The 19531-nt window shown below is 37.9% G+C and overlaps 1 protein-coding gene across 1 annotated transcript in view; it reads right to left on the bottom strand.

Annotated features, from left to right (window-relative positions):
- The window catches only part of tbx21 (T-box transcription factor 21), a 28141-nt gene extending 9398 nt beyond the window's left edge, over positions 1–18743 (bottom strand). Inside the window, exons 1-2 of the mRNA XM_028030266.1 lie at positions 17911–18743; positions 1766–1920 (exon numbers count right to left, since the gene is read on the bottom strand). Coding sequence (XP_027886067.1) covers positions 1766–1920; positions 17911–18446 — 691 coding nt within the window. The 5' untranslated portion in view covers positions 18447–18743. The remainder of the gene's footprint in view (positions 1–1765; positions 1921–17910) is intronic.
- Between the last annotated feature and the right edge of the window lie 788 nt (positions 18744–19531).

Raw genomic sequence — 19531 nt, 5'->3', positions numbered from 1 at the left:
TGAACACGCCATTCACATGGTGACACACAACAATGGCAGCTTTTCTCTGTGGTTTATGAATGACCAGTGGAACCTCAGCAAGGGGCTTCTCACTGAACTGCTGAGAGATGCGACTAGTTGATTTACATCCTCAGTATATCATCAGGTTCTGCACAGGTCTGGCAAAAGAACTATTCATTTGTTTCAAGCGTATGGGAGTTCAAATGCTTCCAAAACATACATCATATTAATGTCTTAGAACGGTTCAGTCAAACTGAGTAAAAATTCAGCTTCTATCCAAAACTGGTTGGATAGAAGCTGATTTGAATGAATTTTTGGATACATTAGAATCATTCATTGTTTGTAGCATGATAATGTGTCAAAAGTGAAAGGGTGGGAATGCTTTAGAAGATTCAGGCTGAATCTTCTGAATCTGCCTGATTCAGAAGAACAAAACAAAAGAAAAATGAGTTATCTTAACTCATTTTCTACAACAAATCTGATCAGATTTTACTGCTTCTTATGAAGAATAGCCTTAACACAGCATGATGCTGCCTCCAACATGCGTCACTGTGAGCATAGTGTTTTCAGGATGATGTGCAAAAATGGGCTGTGATTACGTTTTACAAGCATCATGTAATTTTTACACAGTATATAATTTTTGGGTAGTTGTATTGTTTAAAAAGATGTCCAGATTTTAAGATATAGTGACATCTATAGGCTCAAGTGGAAAACTTTGTGACTTCATTGAGCAGACATTGATAATTAAATCAGCAAAAACCATAGAAGTAAAGTTACCATCCATTGAAATAGTACATCTAGCCGTTTTTTTGCTGCTTCTAAAGAGTTAAAGGTCCTGACAGTGAACCGTAGCTTCAGCAATGATTTAAGTCGGTTTCATCAAACCAAACAGAACATGTAGAGAAGCGGCAGACGTAAAGCAACACCAGAGCGTCCACAAGAAAGTGCCTACCAGTGCATCATGATGCACATTCTGGTTGCCTCTATTGCCTGTGGATGTGCTGCTACGCAAACCACTTCCTCGAGATCCTCCATGTTGCACGCATTGAGATGAAAACTTCTTAGCTCCCCAGAGACTGAAAAGAGGTTTTGTACTCCACCTGATGTTATCTAATCTACAACTGAAAATCTGGGTTCACGAAGATTACTTTGAGTTTTTTCTCCATCAGTTGTGGCTGAAGGGGGGGGTAAGTGCATTATTGGCAGGCACTGGCGCAGGTTTTTTGTTTTGTTTTGTTTTGTAGGAAGTTGTTTGTGAAGCAGTAAGAGCATTATGACGTCTTCTGAGGCTCATGACATTACTTGAAATGAATAATTTTGAAAAGATAAGAGAAAGAAAAAGAACCACTTTCAAGACAAAAGTTACTTTATTACTACTGGGAGCATGAATATGTTGCTTTCAACACTTCAATACCAAAGTGAAAACTACTGATTATGTAAGAAAAACAGTTTCAGCATAAAGTATGATGTGCAGTAAATTTGTGCTGCACTAACATAAGTGTGACCTTGATGCCATTCCTAGTAAAAGTGGTAAACAAATTAACTTGACTGAGAAACCAATCTAAAAGAGTTTAGTTTATTTACTAAGTTCAGCCTGAATCTTCTAAATAAGTATAAACTGCAATAATGTTTGCTAATAAGAAATTTAGAAAAACTTTTGTTTTTATATGTGTAATTTTTACCTTGCATTTTTACTCCTTTTTGACATTTGAAAATGTAAATTTCATCTAGTGGATTTCTTTTGTGCTATTGGTTTTATACACACCTGGCATGTTTCCCTCTGCTTTCCCACACTGGACCCATTTGCCTCCCTGGTACCTCCAGTGGTGCTGATCGGCCAGAACCACGTCTACGTAGACGTTATAGTGGGCAGACGGATCCAGCACGCTGATGTTGAAGCTCAGGAAGGGAAACATCCTCCTGGATAAACATAAGTGAATGTTTATTTGATATTTCTTGAACGCGTATAACTTGGAGAATAAGGAAGAAACATATAAGCAGTACACTGCAGAAACATAAAATCTTACCAAGTATTTTTGGTCCAGTTTCTAGTGCCAATATCTTAGCAAACTTGAAATAAGCCAAAACTAACTTACAGGGAACTTTTAGCAAGATATAGAAGTTTGTTTTAAGCAAATAATTTCCCAATTGTTGGGTAAATTGTATTACTAGTATTATCAAATATTCGTTGTATCATGTAGCCTTGTAGTTACATTTAGATAATGTTTACTTATATGCTTTTTCTCTTTTACTCTTAGTATAAGTAATGTTTTTGTGTGTTAAATAACTTTGATTCCTTCCTGGGAAAGAGAGCAGTGAAGCCTTCCTGAGAGATAGCGGAGACAACTCTTCTAGCAGAGTTTATTGCCCAGCAATAAACTCTGCTCTCCTGCTCTACAACTTGTCCTACTCGACGCCGTGTCTGGTACTCGACTGGAGCAGAAGGATTTAGAGTGTAGATAACATATGTCTAGATAGTGAATGTTATTAGCGCTGCAACCATGTGATGATTTGTTTTCCCCCTCCCTTTGAGAAGTTGCAAGCGCCCGATGTACGAGGGTTTCTAAAAGCAATAAAAAGCGAGGAGGGGACAAATGTGGTTCAGAGCGGTTGGAGATTTGTAACTGAAAGCACATCTCTGTCCGTTCTCCTCGCGAGTACAAAGAATCTAACTCTCTTGTCTTTCCTGTGTTTGTTTGAATTGTCTTTATTAGGTATTTAGACCTGACACCAATATTGATGAAAAAGTATTAGTTCCATCAGCAGATTATTTAACTTATAACAACACATTCTTCACATGTTATAAGATTTTTTTTCTTTGAATACAACTAGTACTTTTTCATCAGTGTTAAGGAATTATTTACTTAAAACAAACCTCTATATCTTTCTAAAAAAAATTATTTTAAGTTAGTTGGTCTTATTTTAAGTGTAAATAAGATATTTGCACTAGAAACTAGACAAAAAATAAGATTTTGTGTTTTTGCCGTGTACATCTGTGAAACAACGGCCTAACTCTTCCTTATTAGCTAAGTTCATTCCTTCCTTTTCCTTATTGGCTTGGTAACATACCCCTTGTGTGCTACCTAATCCATGTTTTAAGTGGCTGATCGATCCTGGTCAAATGTACAGTAAACGCAGAGAACTTTTGTCCAACAAAGAAGCTGAGAACCTGTCAAACCTTTGGAGCTCTGGGTGCAAAAATGCCTGTTTTGCATTGATCGCCTTGTGAACTTGTTCATTTTGAAGATCTGTTAGATTTTATTTTGGTTTCTTGTAAAAGATGTGTATTTAAGCCTTTTTTTTCGGAACATGCTGTCTGCACTCTGTGTTCAGAGCGCCGAACCTCCAGACACTCAAATCAAGACCAAGAGAGACCGCTGTGGCTGTCTTTTTTTAAGGGTGATGACTGTCCTGTCATCTGTGTCTGGACTTGTCTTTAAACCAAAGAGACGTTTGAAAAGGGACCCGCTCAGTGGTGATACTTCTGGTCCTGTGAGCAACTGGTCCTGTGGTTTTGGACCCAACAGGTGCTTTATCCTCTTGTTCTGAGTAAATGGTGAACTCTTACATTAATGTCCCTTTGATGTGAGTTTGCTACAGTAATTCTGGGCAGAAAGTGGGACCCATTTGATTGTAGTTGTGAAGTGAAGCAGTGGTTTCAGTAATAACCATCTGAGACTGAGCTACACCTACGAATAGCAAGGTGGGGACATTATTTGCACCGTTTATTGTTTTTATTGTCACAAGAATCTGGACATATTGTGAAGATGATGAGGGTTGTTAACCCTCAAAACTTAAAGTATTGTTGGGATCGCTACTTTTTCTATGTTTCCACCATTGTTCCCATGAGAGTGGCAGTATTAAAATGTTTTCCATAGTACGGCCTTACTTACAGAAACAAAGACAATTCTAAAGCTTGACATTAGCATAATTATGATCTTAAATTGTCATTAAAACAATTTTATTCAACAACTAGAAGGATTTCTGGCCGTTTTCACTCAATTTAAAGAGATAGTTGAAGTCTCAGCAATATTTTCCATCATCCAGTGTTTTCAGATTATGACATACATTTTCTTAAAAAACTTAGACATATTTGTGTGACATTTACTGTCTTACTTTTATCATAACTAGTCAGTGTAAATAGAAAAAAATCCCAACATATGAGAACAGAGGGGACATTTACATGAAAATCTGAAATAGTCTCAATTTATTATGAGGGATTTTTTTAAAAACCAAAAAAATGATTCCTGTGGGGGCGTCAGTATACCAAATACTCACTTTGTTTCCTTAGAATTAGAGTGTAAGTGAAGAACGGGTAGGAAGGTGGGGGTTTAGAGAAGGCTGAGACTGTGGGTGAATATTTAATGCTGCTGTTAATAAAAGATGCCCCAGAAGATGCTCTTGATTGCCGGGGCTTTACATGTTGAACTCATTTTGACCACCAATGGTTTCAGTGAGACGAGGTAACTGGGAGGTCAGGGCGTCCCCAGGTTCACTGCCAGGGAAAGCAGTGGAAAAAGCTAAGTTACTCCAAATCAAAATGACACACAGCTGTGGCTACAAACACTCTGGCGCAGTTGGGGCCCGCTGATGTTTGGCACCCAAAATACAGGTCAGAGACATGACAGAGAAGCCATAAAATTAGCTTTCCTGTGAAACTGACATATACTGTAGTGCAAAGGCAACAATAAATATAACTACATGACTCAATCTGTTTTAATTCACATATTTATCACCTGGCTGTCTCAGTTTTTCACTCACAGACACACATTATCTTCCACGAGCGCAACACACAACTTTTTAGAAATCTAAATGCAGCAGCTATGAAGTTTATTGAGATGAACTGAACTCTGAAAGAGCAATGCTTTGTTTTGAAACTTAATTATGACAATGATTACAAACCACAGTCCAGGTAGTGGAGTTTTTTTAAATGGGATAATTTAGATACAAAAAATAAACTGTACAAAGACAATTTCACCAAATATATTTTGCTTAATAATGTCTATTTTTGTTATAGTTTTATTTAAATTCATCGACTTTTACCACAAATTTTCCAGATTTAATTTAATTTATCAGTTTGATGACCATCAGGGCTTTCTTTTTTTAATCAATGTCTACTAATAACACTATGCAAGATTTTCCATTTATAACACTTTAGAACAAGTTATAAGAAAACTACTATCATGATGAAAAAGCAGTTGAATAAATACAGTCTCCAGTGCATACACAATATATTAATGAAAACATTATTATATAAAATACAAATGCTAAAGGGATAAAAGTGCTTCTGTTATTATGAGTAGCAAACAAACATGCACACCAACGTACAACTGGATTGGATTTTACAATAGTGTTAATATATTCTTCATAGGCAAATGTTTCTCGAAGAAATCAATGCTAGCTCATTCAAAGTTATGTTTGGCTAAAGCTAAGCTAATGTGCAATCCATTCAAGACAACAGTGATTAAAATAATACTGTGATGGAGAAACAAATTCCTGGTTATGTGAAATACAGGTGACTACTCGTGATAAATGTAATGTGCTAGCATAACAATGTCTGATGCAATATGCATCATATTGGAGTGGCTGCGTGCGTAAACCAGGGCCTAATGTTTGACCTTTAACCTGCCTGTTTTACAACGATGGAACACCTTTCAATGTTTTGAAAAATTTGTTTTGAGTAAGAGGTAATTCCCTCTACTTTTGATTCTTTCTGATATGGGAGGAGGGGAATTAACTATTTCAGATTACATGTTGCTCATTATGCAGTGAGTTTGCAGCACAACTCATGGCATTAAGTTCAGCTCTGCTGAATCCCCTCTGGTTTCCGAGGTTTGCATTTGTACATGTATATAAACTAATGTGTGAATTATTAGATATGCACAAGCGATTGTATGGCTTAGTTATTGTTGTAGGAAAAATGTAGATACAAACATGTTGTCTTTCAGCAACACCCTTTTATTTCTTGTCTAAGGCACTTTGTTGTGGGTGGAACAAATGCTGTAGATAAGATCGATTGTTAACGGGCTTGCTGCTTTACAGTAAAAAGGTGCGTTCTTATGGTACAACTAAGATTTAACACCATTAATCTACGGAAATGTTTTCTTTGAAACAAGATAGAGATTTATTGCATTTAAATTATGCTTTGACAAAGCAGAGAGGCATTAGAGTGAAAGTTTATTCAATAAATATGAAGTGTCTATCCTTGATAACAAGATTTTCAGTGTTGCAAATTTCATCAAAGAGCAAATGAGTTTACATTAGTTGTAATATTATGACAATCACCAGTTGGTGTAAATGTACATTTTTAAATGCAGACAAACAGTATTCAATTGGGTGTCATGTTTATAGTCTCCAAATGAATAATTTTCCAGAGTGGGGCAACCTTTCTATTTAGATCTCTCTGCCTCTCATTTATTTCTATTCATTCATTTTCCTGGCTACAATTAAATACATAAAAAATAGGGCACTCTGTAACCTCCCATGTGTTTTTCTAACAAAACTAGACATATGAATATTTAATATGAATTTAAACAATATTGAGCAATTAAGCTAATGCATATACATAATAAGAACTGAAGAAATACATCTATTCACACTTGAAGTGGCTGAAATCACAGACAAGCATATTACATCCGTGCACATGACAGAACCCCACATTTTGATTAAGGTTTGCCCCTATTAAGCCTCAGACATTTAATCCGGTGTGCAACAGAATGTTAAAAATGAGAGTAAACACTAAAGTAGGACTAGGTCTCCAGAAAGAGGACTGTGTCACTTTCTGAGTCTGGGAGACAATTTAAAGAGATCTCAGAAGAACTTAAATTCAGCTTTCCCACAGCATTAAAAATAGTTTGCATATTCGAAACAACTGCCAACAGCCAAGTGAATTCACCCTGAGAGTAGACTGCAAGATGCTGAAAGAAGCTCCCAAAAAATATAAAATTTCATCACATGGCCTACACCTCGTTCTTGTTACCGTTAGGCAAAAGTTTCTACATGTAATCAAAAAAGCGATTTTACAAGTTTAAGTTTAACATGAGGCGTGTGGAAAAACTTCCACAGGGCTTATGCTCTCTAAGAAAAACATAAAAAGGCAAGGCTGAAGTTAGCCACAAAAGATGTAGATAAAGACCAGCACTTCTGCAATAATCTTCTGTGGACAGATGAGTCTGACTTAATACGCCATTCAATACGTTCAATACCATAAAGCAAGGAAGTGCCACAAATACCATCACAAATCTCTGAATGCTTGAGGAGAATGTGAGACCATCAGAAAAAATAATTAGGTTGGAGCAGAACCGGTCATTGCAACATGACAATAATCCAAAACATGCCAGTGAATTCAGCAATGACTGTTTGAACACTAAGAAATGTAGTTCTGGGTTGAGTCAACAGATTTTGGTTTCATTGATCGGCTGTGGCGTAACTTGAAACTGGCTGCGCAAGCAAGACGCCTCTCAAACATCTCACAGCTAAGAGTGAGGATTGGCCCAAATGTTCCTCAGATACATAAAAACAAGGAGATGATAGCAAACAGTGGGTCACTGAAGATATTTCAGCCAAGTGGAGGTAACATTAGCTGTTAGCTGCTAACTATTTCCTCAACTGGAATTCAGATTTTCTTTGATCTCTTTTGCATCCATCCATCCATCCATTTTCTGTTCACCCTTGTCCCAAATGGGGTCGGGAGGGTTGCTGGTGCCCATCTCCAGCTACGTTCCGGGCGAGAGGCGGGGTACACCCTGGACAGGTCGCCAGTCTGTCGCAGGGCAATCTCTTTTGCATAATGAATAAAACAATTGACAGTTTCTCTTTCTGTAACAAATAAAACTTCCACAGGGCTTAAAAATACATTGAGCAAGCACAGTTGCCTCTGATGCTTTTCTAGAGAATTTTAACTGAAGCCTTTTTTTTAAACCATTTCCTTGCAAAAACTTGCATTTTCTAAAATTCAAGCAGATTCTTGAATTTTGTTGGTGTAAATCCAGATGCAAACACTGGCGTTCCATAAAACAGAAAGATGACACAATAGATTTTGCTTTGTATTCAATGCTTTCCAATGCAAATCAGAAGGCAAAACAGTAGCACTTTTTGTGTGTGTGTGTGTGTGTGTGTGTGCAGGAGATCTGGTGAAGAAGCTCTGTTGATTAATATTTCCAACTGGTGCAGACTTGCATCTGAGCAACCACAGCTGACGGAAAACAAACTTGCTGTGGCCACAACTAGCAGAGCTATGCTGTGTCACTATACAGCTCAACCTTCGTACATGACTGAGTGGAAATGAAATTATTACCACATGGAAACGCAAATTGTCTTGAAAAATAATTCATCTTCTGACCACTAGAGGGCTAGAAACAACGGTAACAAATTTAATATTTTTATTTTATTAAGTATGATTTCCAAGAGGCTACAGTTGCTTTTTAAAATGTATTATAGTTCTGTAAAAAGCAGTTACATTTACCTAATTTTAAAACAACAAAGATGGATATCACAATGAAGAGTCAAGCTAACAGATGCACTGGACAGGTCCAGTTCACATTTCACCATTTTAAACAACAGGAAATTAAAATGTTTTAAGTAGAATCAGTGGATATTATTTCACTACTTTTATGCCTCACTCTTTTTAAATAAAACAGCTGCTTACTTGATGTTGAGGCAACTTTAAAGATAATGTTGGCTTTCCAAAAATAAGATGACATTTTAGAAATGTTTTTGGAAAAAACAGAGAGAAAAATAGCTGTACCTAAAAAAAATCAAGTCAGTGTAGCACATTAAACCATATTAATATTAATTGTAACAATTAGACTCTTTCAATGTGCTTCTAACCGAGTGATGAACATTTTTATTTGTTCAACACAAGAGTGCAACAACTCAAAGAGTCTCAAACACAAGCAAATCAAACTAAATACTTACAAGATCTCATTTCCTCTCTTTCTGACTACCTTTTCAGTAAAACAGTTTAACTGACATGCCTTATTAAGTTTGCATTAGTATACTACTCAGTCAGACAAAATAAAGCAATACCTCTTAGACATTCCCGATTTAGCTTTTGATTTAACGCACAGGAAAATTCTTAATTTCTGAACTGATCATGTTCTGAGTAGCTGTTGGCAGACTAGGTGTCTGTAAGCTTCACTCTTTATTTTTTTCTTTTTCTTCAAACTGAGATCACCCTGTCCACCGCATTCATGCAAACATTTTGAATAAATATTTATATAAATTTATGTGACCTCTATTCCTTTAAACTATCATCTCTTTATGGTTCTCACAATTTAAAAAAACAACAAAAAACATTTGGCCTCTCACAGTCGTCTCCACTTTGCTTTGTTGTCACTGTTAAAGTTAAATATCAAAGATACAGTAACTTGAGAAAATACAAAATGTAGTTTTCATATAATGACCTCATTATATAAGCAGCTAACTATAGCAGCCTGTATACTGCCAGACTTGACATCACTTAAATAGAACTCGTCTGATGACATGAAGCAGGCTAAAAAAAATCTCAAAAAAGCAAAACAACATGCACAAATTCAAGACCTGCAAACGAACCGACAATTAATGTTTTTGGTGTTACTTCTCATCTGTTTTTGAATTTCATTCAGCCCACTTTAGGCTGTCAAATACATCCTGTTATGTGATTCTGCAGAACCAGGCCTTGATGTTGATGGTGAAACTGAACTCATTTATCCAAATAATGTGTTTGATCAGTTAATGTATTATTTAACACTGATGAAGATTCCCTTTTTTTACATAATCCTAGGTTGGTTTTGATATAAAATATGATTTTTTTTGATCATCGGAAACATCCAAAAATGACTAGGAAGTCAAAAACAAAAGAAATCTGTCAGGGAGCAAGAACTTCTTCACTGAACAGCTCATCTGCTCGGTGCCATTTACTGGTAAAAGAAAACCGTTCCCTGATTGGTCCCAGTTGGGTTTTTCCAACAACACAGCGAGTCCAGTTTAACGATCAATCATAGTTCTATGAAACCCAATCATGCCAGCAGCTCTTTAGTGGCGTGCAACAGGTGAAAGAGCTCTTCTTCCACTGCAGCGCTTAATACAACTGAAAACAGAAACCCGTATGAATGGCTCAACCCACCTACAGAGTGTGAAAGTAATCTAGAAAGTGTATGAACAATTATCGTTCTTGCTACATTGAAATTGTCAATTTACTTATAGTGAGCCTTTTATAGGAAATCAGAACTGGAGACAGGGGGAAACCATAGAAAACACAACACAGGGGGGTATTTGCATACGCGGGCGGGCTTGGGTTTTATGTACAGAACAGAGAAGCTGAAACACAGTGAAGAGATCTAAGCAGCAGCAGCAGCAGCTATTTTCAGAGTTGTGGTAGAAAAAAAAAGTACAGTCGTGACACTCCTCTCTAATGACAATATCATTAGTTTGATGGTACGTGAATTTACTTTTATGCAGCCAGCGTATGCTTACATGTAGCTCCACTTGCCTTAGCGGCAGTGGAGCTCAGACCTGCAACTGTGCAGTTCATAAACACAAAAAAATTACCATCAAATGTCTTGTATCTCTGCAAAAGGACTCATAACTGTGGGTTGCATCCAGACATAATACCATGGAGACAGAAGAGTGTGTTGAACCCGACAGTAATACATTGACATTTAAAACAACAAAAGAAAAATAACAATAAACTGTGTGGATGCTGGAGAAAGAGGAAGGGGAGGAGAGCTGACAGAAAGTATGGGAAACCGCAGGGAGAAGAAGGTAAGGTTAGAGAAAGAGGGAGAGAAGGAAAAGGGCGGAGTAAAGAGGGGGAGAGGGATGGAGTGAAGGGGGACGACTATATCCTGGGGATGAGAGAGAGGAGCTTGAGAGGAGAAGAGGCACCAGCTATTCGCAGGGGAGAGGACTTTTCCACACGAGTGCATGCACTGATGCATCCGGACAGGAGCTCAGGTCCGGTTTTTGTCACTGTGCGTGCGCTTGATCATCTGTGACAAAAACATGCCAGTCTACAGCTGCTGCCGGACACAATCACTCCCTTAACATGTAGACAACCCCTGTTTCTGTATTGACTGATTTTGGATGAGAGGTGAAGCAAGTCCAGTTGCCTTCATTTAACACCTGGATAAACTGTGACCAGAAACCACCAAGGATGAGTCCCTACAGCAATGAAGTGAGAAAACACCAGTTTGGAGTCATGTCCTGAGAGATTATAATTTTAATTTGTCCTTGATACCTTTCAGTCCCCGGGGCCTTGAGGACTTCCTGCAGATTTCCAATGCAAAACCTTCAGACGGGTCACAATTAAAGGTCTAAAGCCGTTAAAGTGCTTGGGGTGAACACAAGCTGACTGATGGCATTGGTGTCTTTGAGAGCAAATATTGCTTAATGAACGGGCAAAAATATCTGCCACAGGAAGTGAGGGAGCAGTGGTGCTGAAACAAGGAAAGGGATGTTCATTTTAGTGACCCAGGTTTGACTTTTCATTGCCTTGGAGAGGGAGGTTTGAGTTCTTGGGGTTGAATCTATAGTTGTGTGCAATGCCTTGCAAAAGTACTAATATCCCTTGAAAATGTTCATATCTTGTATGCATGATAAACACAAACATTATATGTATCTAAAACTGTGTGTGTATATCTATCTATCTATCTATCTATCTATCTATCTATCTATCTATCTATCTATCTATCTATCTATCTATCTATCTATCTATCTATCTATCTATCTATCTATCTATCTATCTATCTATCTATCTATCTATCTATCTATCTATCTATCTATCTATCTATCTATCTATCTATCTATCTATCTATCTATCTATCTATCTATCTATATGTCTGTCTGTCTGTCTGTCTGTCTGTCTGTCTGTCTATATGGATTTTCTTTTTAAATTAAAAAAGTCAAAGTGATTGTTGCAGTTTATTAAAGACCGAATTCCAAATGTGCAACAAGGAGCTCTGATTCCACTTAAATTAAACTATTATAAAAATGAAATACATATATTTAAGTTATATTACAAAAAAACAACAACGACAAAAAAAAAAAAAACAATAAGTAACTACATTACTTTATTGAAGACTACATTTCTAATCTACAAACATGAGGTGCTTGTTGGGTTCAGAGTTGGATATTTGTTTTCCAAATTAGTATCTCAAATATTGCATTGTTAAAGAGATCAGATTTCAAATCATTGTCAAGGGGCTTTAGGTTCACTCAAAACTGACTATTTTCACTAAACGTTTTAATAAATATTGTTGCTTCTGGAGACCAAATTCCATATTTGCAACAAGAAATACTTATTTGAAACAAAATGTGATATTTTTACTAAAAGTCAAGTTGAAAATGTGCTACACGGAGACAAAATAAGAATAAAAATGACTTTTGATTCTTTTCAAAATTTTATTTATTCATTTATTTGTTATTTATTTATTTATTTATTTTTTTAACCAAAAATGGAGCTAACATTGTGCATAATAAGAGACAAACATTTGCACACGATGGCCAAGACAGCAGCTGCTAAACTGAATTTTAAAAACAATGTCTCCATGTTGCTTGGCTTGCCTGGGAATGTGTTGAGATTCCCCTGTATGAGCTGACCCAAGAGTCCGGGTCTCTCTGCTCTGGCTGCTGCCTCCACCACCCAACCCGGGTGAAGCAGAAGACAGAGGGTGGATGGTTTTTTCACAGCACTTGATGAATTATTAGACATAACTGCAGCGCTGTGGCTTCAGCTATGCACACAGAAAACCCATACCCGTCAAAGACATGCCTTCTCCCATTTAATTTTAAATTACTTCCAGATAACATTATTTTTAGAACTCTTCTGCATTTTTATTGACGTTACTGATACCAAATAGAGAACCTCCCTCTGCGATCAACAGCAACAGTGAGGTATGTATTAATAGCTGTATTAATAGGCCTGCGGCTCAAACTGCGGTGCTCTTGAACGCCCATCTATTGGAGGAGGATTTTTGTTTTTTTGCAAGAAAGGAGGAAGTACTCAGCTCGACTATGTGAAAATATTGGCACTAGATGTTTCTGCGAAAAGGCTGCAAAGGCACACATAGACAGCTGAACAGGAAATGACTGGTCATACTGTCAAAACCTTGAAATAGTCTCGCTTCTGCTTTTTAGACAACGAGCGAGAAAATTAATAAACATGGCTTCCAGACGTTCTTCCTAAATGTTGCTTTTGATAAAACGTACCTCCTTATTCATTCACCTGATGATATTTTAGGACAAATGTAGGAACACACCTGCAGCATTGCACACTTACTCTGATTTACTCTAAGGTGTTGACCAAATAAAACTAATTCTAACACAATTACTCAGCTCAAAGGTGATTGTTCTTTTTTTTTTTTTTAAATCAAATATAACGTTTCACCTTTTGAGAATGTGATCATGTTAGGTCAGATCTTGCTGATTAATATGTCTTAGCCTTAGCGGCTCACTTCAGTACTGACTTGTACTTTCTATGCTTGGGAGCAAACAAAACCAAAGGATTGTTTCCTTTGGCAAAGTGAGCAGACGTCAAACTGAAGTGTGTCACTGCTTGGACTCAGGGGAGCAAAGAGAGCAGATAAGCATGATTCCTCCTGTAGCAACTTTCTGCCTTATTTCCCTAAAACATGTTTGTAAAATGAGATCTTAGTCAGTTCACTCTCCTTCCTGGAACACGCACTGCATTAGTAATTAGTAATAGCATGAGCTATTAGTAAGATTAGTCAAAGCCTGATACCGGAAATAAGTGCCAGTAACGTCAATTTTAAAAATGTGACTTATCATTTAATGCTTAAAAAAATACATTGTTTTTAAATTATAACTGAGTTCCTAAAATTTCATCCCAGTGCACTCATTATAGCTAAAATATACTCAGCACCGTTTTCACTTGATGCAGCAGGTTTCTGAGTTAAGTGCTAACTTTTTTAACAGCCACAGGTCTCAGAATCAATTTTGTAAAAATATTACATTGGGCTCCTAAATACTCATTTCAGGGCCTTCTTTCAACAGCACAAATATGTTTTAGAAGTTTAAAGAGTAAAAAAAAAAAATATAATTTTCCACAAAAATTCCCCTTCAATGCAGAGAAACGCACTGCAGGGAAAACTTTTCTTTTTTGACTCATGTCTGAATTAAAAAAAACAAAAAAACACCCACAGGTGTGGGATCATAAAACTGGCCAAAGCAATGATCGATGGAGAGAAAATTTCACTTTCTTGTTTCAGTTTTAGTCGCCCGCTGCAACTAAAACCAAGCCAGAATGAAATCCTACGTTTTGGAGCCAAAATAAATACATTTGAAACACTGATGGATGTTGAACGACGGTGCCTTGGCAGCATCCAGCACGCCTGAACTTTGGCACAAACACGGCACCTGAAATGGCAACGGCTCGTGCGGTGATCTGAATTTGGCTTGTGAGAAGAGCGGCTGAACTCTCCCTCGCTTTGCCAAGGGGTCACGAAAACGCATCTATATTTCAAAGGCCAGGTGTGGTAGATGAGTAAAAACTTCTGAGAGATCTTTGCACCCTGCATGTATCAGGTGAAGAAAGCAGGGGAAAAAAAGAACGAGAGAGAGGGAGAATCTCGTCTTTTACTTCCTGAACTTCAAAGGTACCTCGACTCCTCAGTGTGGCCATCTGAAGCCTCGCTGGCGTTTGACCCTTCCCTTCACATTTCTCTCACCCTTCCTCCTGCAGATGTTTTGATTAACATTGCAGACCCTCGGACTGCTCTCTGAAATCACAGTAAAATTACTTTGGAGGCCTGAACCCAGGATTAAAATTTGACGAGGATTTTGCCTCTGATATTGAAAAAAGAAAAAAAAAAAAAAGAAAAAGATTCTGTTTTAGTGCTGCTCTGCTCAACTTCTCTAAAATCTCTTTTTTGTTTCTTGAGAAAATGTCCTTCATCATAGAGGGAGATAAAAGGCAAACAGCACAGTCATCGTTAGGAATTGAAATTTTCGTAATGTGAGGTCTGTGGTTTTTTTTGCACACATGAAAATTGGCTTTTTCCTCACGTGTGGCTTGAAAAGCCCACTGTGGATAATGTTTGTTGTAAATCCAACTTTTTTTATAAAAAAAAAATAAAAAATAGCCGTTTCAAAATAAAAATGCACTTTAATTACATGACCTGGTGAACTAAAATCTTCTGACCACAGTGAGTGTTTCTGGAGAGGAAGCTGTCAAGGGGAGTTAGTGTCAAATGACACGCACACACATGCACACGCGCCGACACACCCCCACGCACACACGCACCTTGGTAAAAATAACAAGAAATAACAGGAAAGAAAAGCCACATCTTCACCTGAATCTTTGCATTCATGCACAAAATATGCATTGATGCAATAAAAGGAATCACCAAAATTATAACAAAATTGCCGAATCCTATTTCTATACTCCAAACCCCACCCACGTCCCCTGGCACATGTTTCAGGTAGAGTTTTAAATATCGCACTGAGGCATGGGGCTCTCCATCCCGAAGCTGATGCATCAACTCACACTGATTCTTAACATGTAAACACACACAAACAGTTATTGATCCTGCAGCTTTTTAATGTCTGTTAAGGAAGAGGAGAAACAGAGCATCAAACGTCACCAAATGAAAAATAAATGGACTTTTTAAATATCTTATAAGTTCTCATAATGTGTTGACAGTTTCCTAAGAAACTGTCAACACAAAGTCACTCAAAAGATTGAGTGACTTTATGTGTACAAAAATCTTCAAACATACTTTGATGTAGTCTCATTGCAAATATAAAATATGTGAAAATATGATAAACTAATAAGTAGGTCTGAATGCACCAGACTCAGCGGTTTTTGAATTTTATTTCTTGTGGAAATGTCTTTTAAGCAAAGACATGGGATGCTATATCAGTGATGTTTAAATTATTTAATAGGATATCAGAAAATAAAATAATATATTTGCTGTTTTCATGCTGATTAACAATAAAAAATGATAAAAATGTCAAAATCCTACTTCTCTCCTGGCCCCTCATGCTAACCCTACATCTCTAAGTGGTAGGCTGTCCCAATCGCTCCTTTGGAGTCGGGGAATTGTCGAGGGAAATATCTTTACAAACTTAGTAGAAACTGAGCTTTTTTTCAGGAGCACACATGGGAATCAAGGGTTGTCTGCCAATATGCATGAAAGTCTAAAAAACTATATTTTCTCCCAACATATTTTGAATGACATCACAACTGCTGCAATGTCTAGCTTGAGTAGCATCAATATATTGCATTTGAATTTTAACAGAAAAAAACAGATTGATTTTTTCAATTAAAATATTTTTTCTCATCAGCACAAGAGTTATTTATTTTTTTAATGCTTGCAAGTTTTAGAACAACTGTAGCACTTTTTTGTTGCTGTATTGGCAACAAAAATAGCAATATAATTTTTTTCCTTCTCTAACAAGCAGAAAGAACAGAGAGTGTTGTCTACTGTGCATGGGACCCATTTTTAAGTGGGATATTTTAACCACTACCTGCATTCAGAGCCAATGGACAGTGGGAGGAGACAAAAAGACTTCAGGAAATGTTGTTTAACCCAAATGAATTCGTGAGATTAACCATTAAATCGGTTTATTGTTGCATCACTTTTGAGCATATCTGCAAGTGCATCTTCCATCCCTTTTTCAATTGTGATGCTTTAAAAATCTGCTTTCAAAGATTCCTTAATCTGACATCCCGCTGATCAGAAACAACTGGGCCTTCATAACCCCTGGAAATGTGGGGTTTAGGTGTAAGAGTGAGAGGTGATTTCAGCCAGTGTATTGATTTCTTTGTTCAGGTATTGCACATGGCACTCATACATTAAAAAGAAGCTTTTGTTGACTTCAAAGAGGAGCCTGAACTGTGCTCCACTTCTTCAGCTCTTTTTTTTTTGCACTCAACCAGAAAGCAAAGACACAAGCAAAGAAGGTCAAAGGGGACTATTCTGCAAGAAGAGCTGCAACACCTTAATTCTTCCTCCTTCTGTCTACAAAAAAGTTTTTTTTAATCCTTTGCAAGAAATTTATAAAACAAAAAACAAGAGAGGCTTCTGCAGATGTGCCGAGAATATCACTGTGCTATTATGGTGACATGGATTTGTTTTTTTTCTAATATTTTTGTGCACAGATCTGAGCCATGAGAAACCTTTGGCCTGAAACCTTCTGTCAAACACAAGTGTCGCGTATTAGAGAATTAATCCCCATCGACGTGGTTGCATCTTAATGCTCGGTGACCTGCAGAGAAGCCCGCCAGCGTTTCTCTCTCTCTCCCTCTCACTCTCTGTGTATTTCTTTCTTCTCTGCCCTGCAACTAAAACATTTCTTCTTTTTGCCCCCCCAGTGTTTATCACAACTTTGGCATCAGCTTTAACATTTTAACTCACCGCAGTAGCGCCGGTTTCATTATTATTAGGCTTTCTTTCTGTCTCGACTGAACAGCAATGTTTGATTATTATTTTTTTTGTTGCAGATGGTTTAACTTCAGAAGAAGAGGTAACACGAGCTCTTAGAAAGCTAATTTAAATAATTTTAGAAAGATTTGTCAAAATATGTCTCTCGCACAAAAGCATTTTTCACCCTTAAAAATAAAACCTCAAAATGTTCAGTGGCACAGAAAAAGTATTTGACTTGCACTGCTGCTCCTAGAGTAACTAAACTGTGAAAGTTGGTTTATGTCTGGCCTGAATTTGGCACATATCAAAATTGGAAATCTTTGTTAATTATAAGCGATCAATCTCAAAAAGTCACATAAAAAAAATAAAAAAATACAAAAAGTTTGCAACAGTTCTATCACCTGACCAGTGATGGTTTTACCGTCTGCACGGCTCTGAACAGATAAAACCTCCAACATGAAGTCGTAAAGTGCAAAATGTGTATTTCCCTCTACAAGTTTCTTTGCATAAACGTTCATAAGTGAGCAGTGACTGTGAGACCTACCTGCCCTGCTTGGTGATTATCATCTCGGTCTGGAACTTGTGAAACTTGGCCCACAGTGGATAGTTATTTAGCAGAACCTGGGTCTTCCCGCACACCTGCAGCCCAGGTAAAGGGTAGAGAGGCCGCTGGTAGCCGTGCTGGAAGCCCGCCGGGTAGTTCTCCACAGAGGGGGAGTACACCGGGTCTTTACCTCCAGTGGGAAACCCCTCTCCCGCCGCGGGGACGTATCCCTGCCCGGCGCCACTCCTCTGCGGAGAGCGCACGCCGCCGTAGGAGCTCTGCGCGTAAAACCTGCCGGGCTGCGCCCCGTAACCCCCCATTGTCGGCTCCGGGTGGTAGGGCAGTGTCAGAGGGTCCTGTCCGCCCTGGACCGAGTCCGGATAGTAGAAGCGGGCGTCCTGGATGCCCATCTTAAACTCGGCTAGATCCTTGCCGCCGCGGTGGAGGTGGCTGCTGATGTCGACGCTCTTTCCGAGAGTTTGCGCTTCAGTCCCATTCAACATGCTGAGGTAGAGGCTGCCACCTATGCCGCCCATTTGCAGCGTCGCTCCCGGAGTGTGTCAAAAGTCATAAGCTTAACTCAGATTGCCAGTAAAAAGGAAGAGAGAGAAAAAAGAAGAAAAATAACAACAAAAGCAGCAGAGTCTGGACTGATTTATCCTCACCTAGGAGAGAAAGCGCTCTGACATGCGGCACATTTAAACTTGTCCGCCGCTCAGAGGTGAAAACCTCTCACACGCTCCGTTCACACCAGACTTTAGCTTTTTTCTTTTCTTTTCTTTTTTTTTTTTTACTACTACAGGAGTGGGTGAATGTCTTTTATTTGACTCCAACAGTGACTCAAACACATGCTCCACTTTTTAACCTGTGACATACATATATTAAGTGGTCATGTTTTGGAGGAGTGTCAGGAGTGCGCAGAGAGGACGCGATAGGCTCCAGATACGAAAGAGCCACCCCTCCTCTCCATTATAATACATACACACTCACTGGCACACACACTATGACGGACTCTAACACCTCAGGAAACTGTTTCTAATTAATATAAACACAGCAGGGATTTAAAAGGTATATATTTTTTTGCACCCACAATTCGATTAAATGCATTTTGTATTCTGAACTTATCTCCAACTTAGTTCTTGCGCTCCTCCGAGACATCAGCGCGTTTTAATGATGTGTTTTATAATCATTGCCCTTTTGACGGCAACCATCCTCTCTCTAATGTTAATTCGTTTAAAACTGGGATTTATTGTAATCTGACTGAATGCCTGGGTTATACAAACAATAATCGCCCACTCTCTTTCAGTTACCTTTTTGTCTTTTTTTGTGGCCGTGTTTCTCTCCTTCTTAGTTTTTCCTCGCCATAAACCAGTCGACAGGTTGAATCATCGTTGAATCAGAAAATTTGGTTTTTGCTTTCCATTTGACTTCCGATGCACCTGAAGAAAAAGCTCTTTTATTGTTTTATTGTTATTATTAAACCATTGGTTATATTGTTCTGAAAATTTGCGCAAAAACAATTTATTTCAGTGGAAAATAAGAAAACTGGGTTTTTGAAAAATGAATCTAAAATTTTTCCGAAATGACCTTCTTGCTTTAATTTTTTCTTGTTTTTTTTGTA

This window comes from Xiphophorus couchianus, chromosome 10 (assembly GCF_001444195.1).
Source record: "Xiphophorus couchianus chromosome 10, X_couchianus-1.0, whole genome shotgun sequence".
Classification (NCBI taxonomy): Eukaryota; Metazoa; Chordata; class Actinopteri; order Cyprinodontiformes; family Poeciliidae; genus Xiphophorus; species Xiphophorus couchianus.
This window is presented reverse-complemented; position numbering and strand designations above follow the sequence as displayed.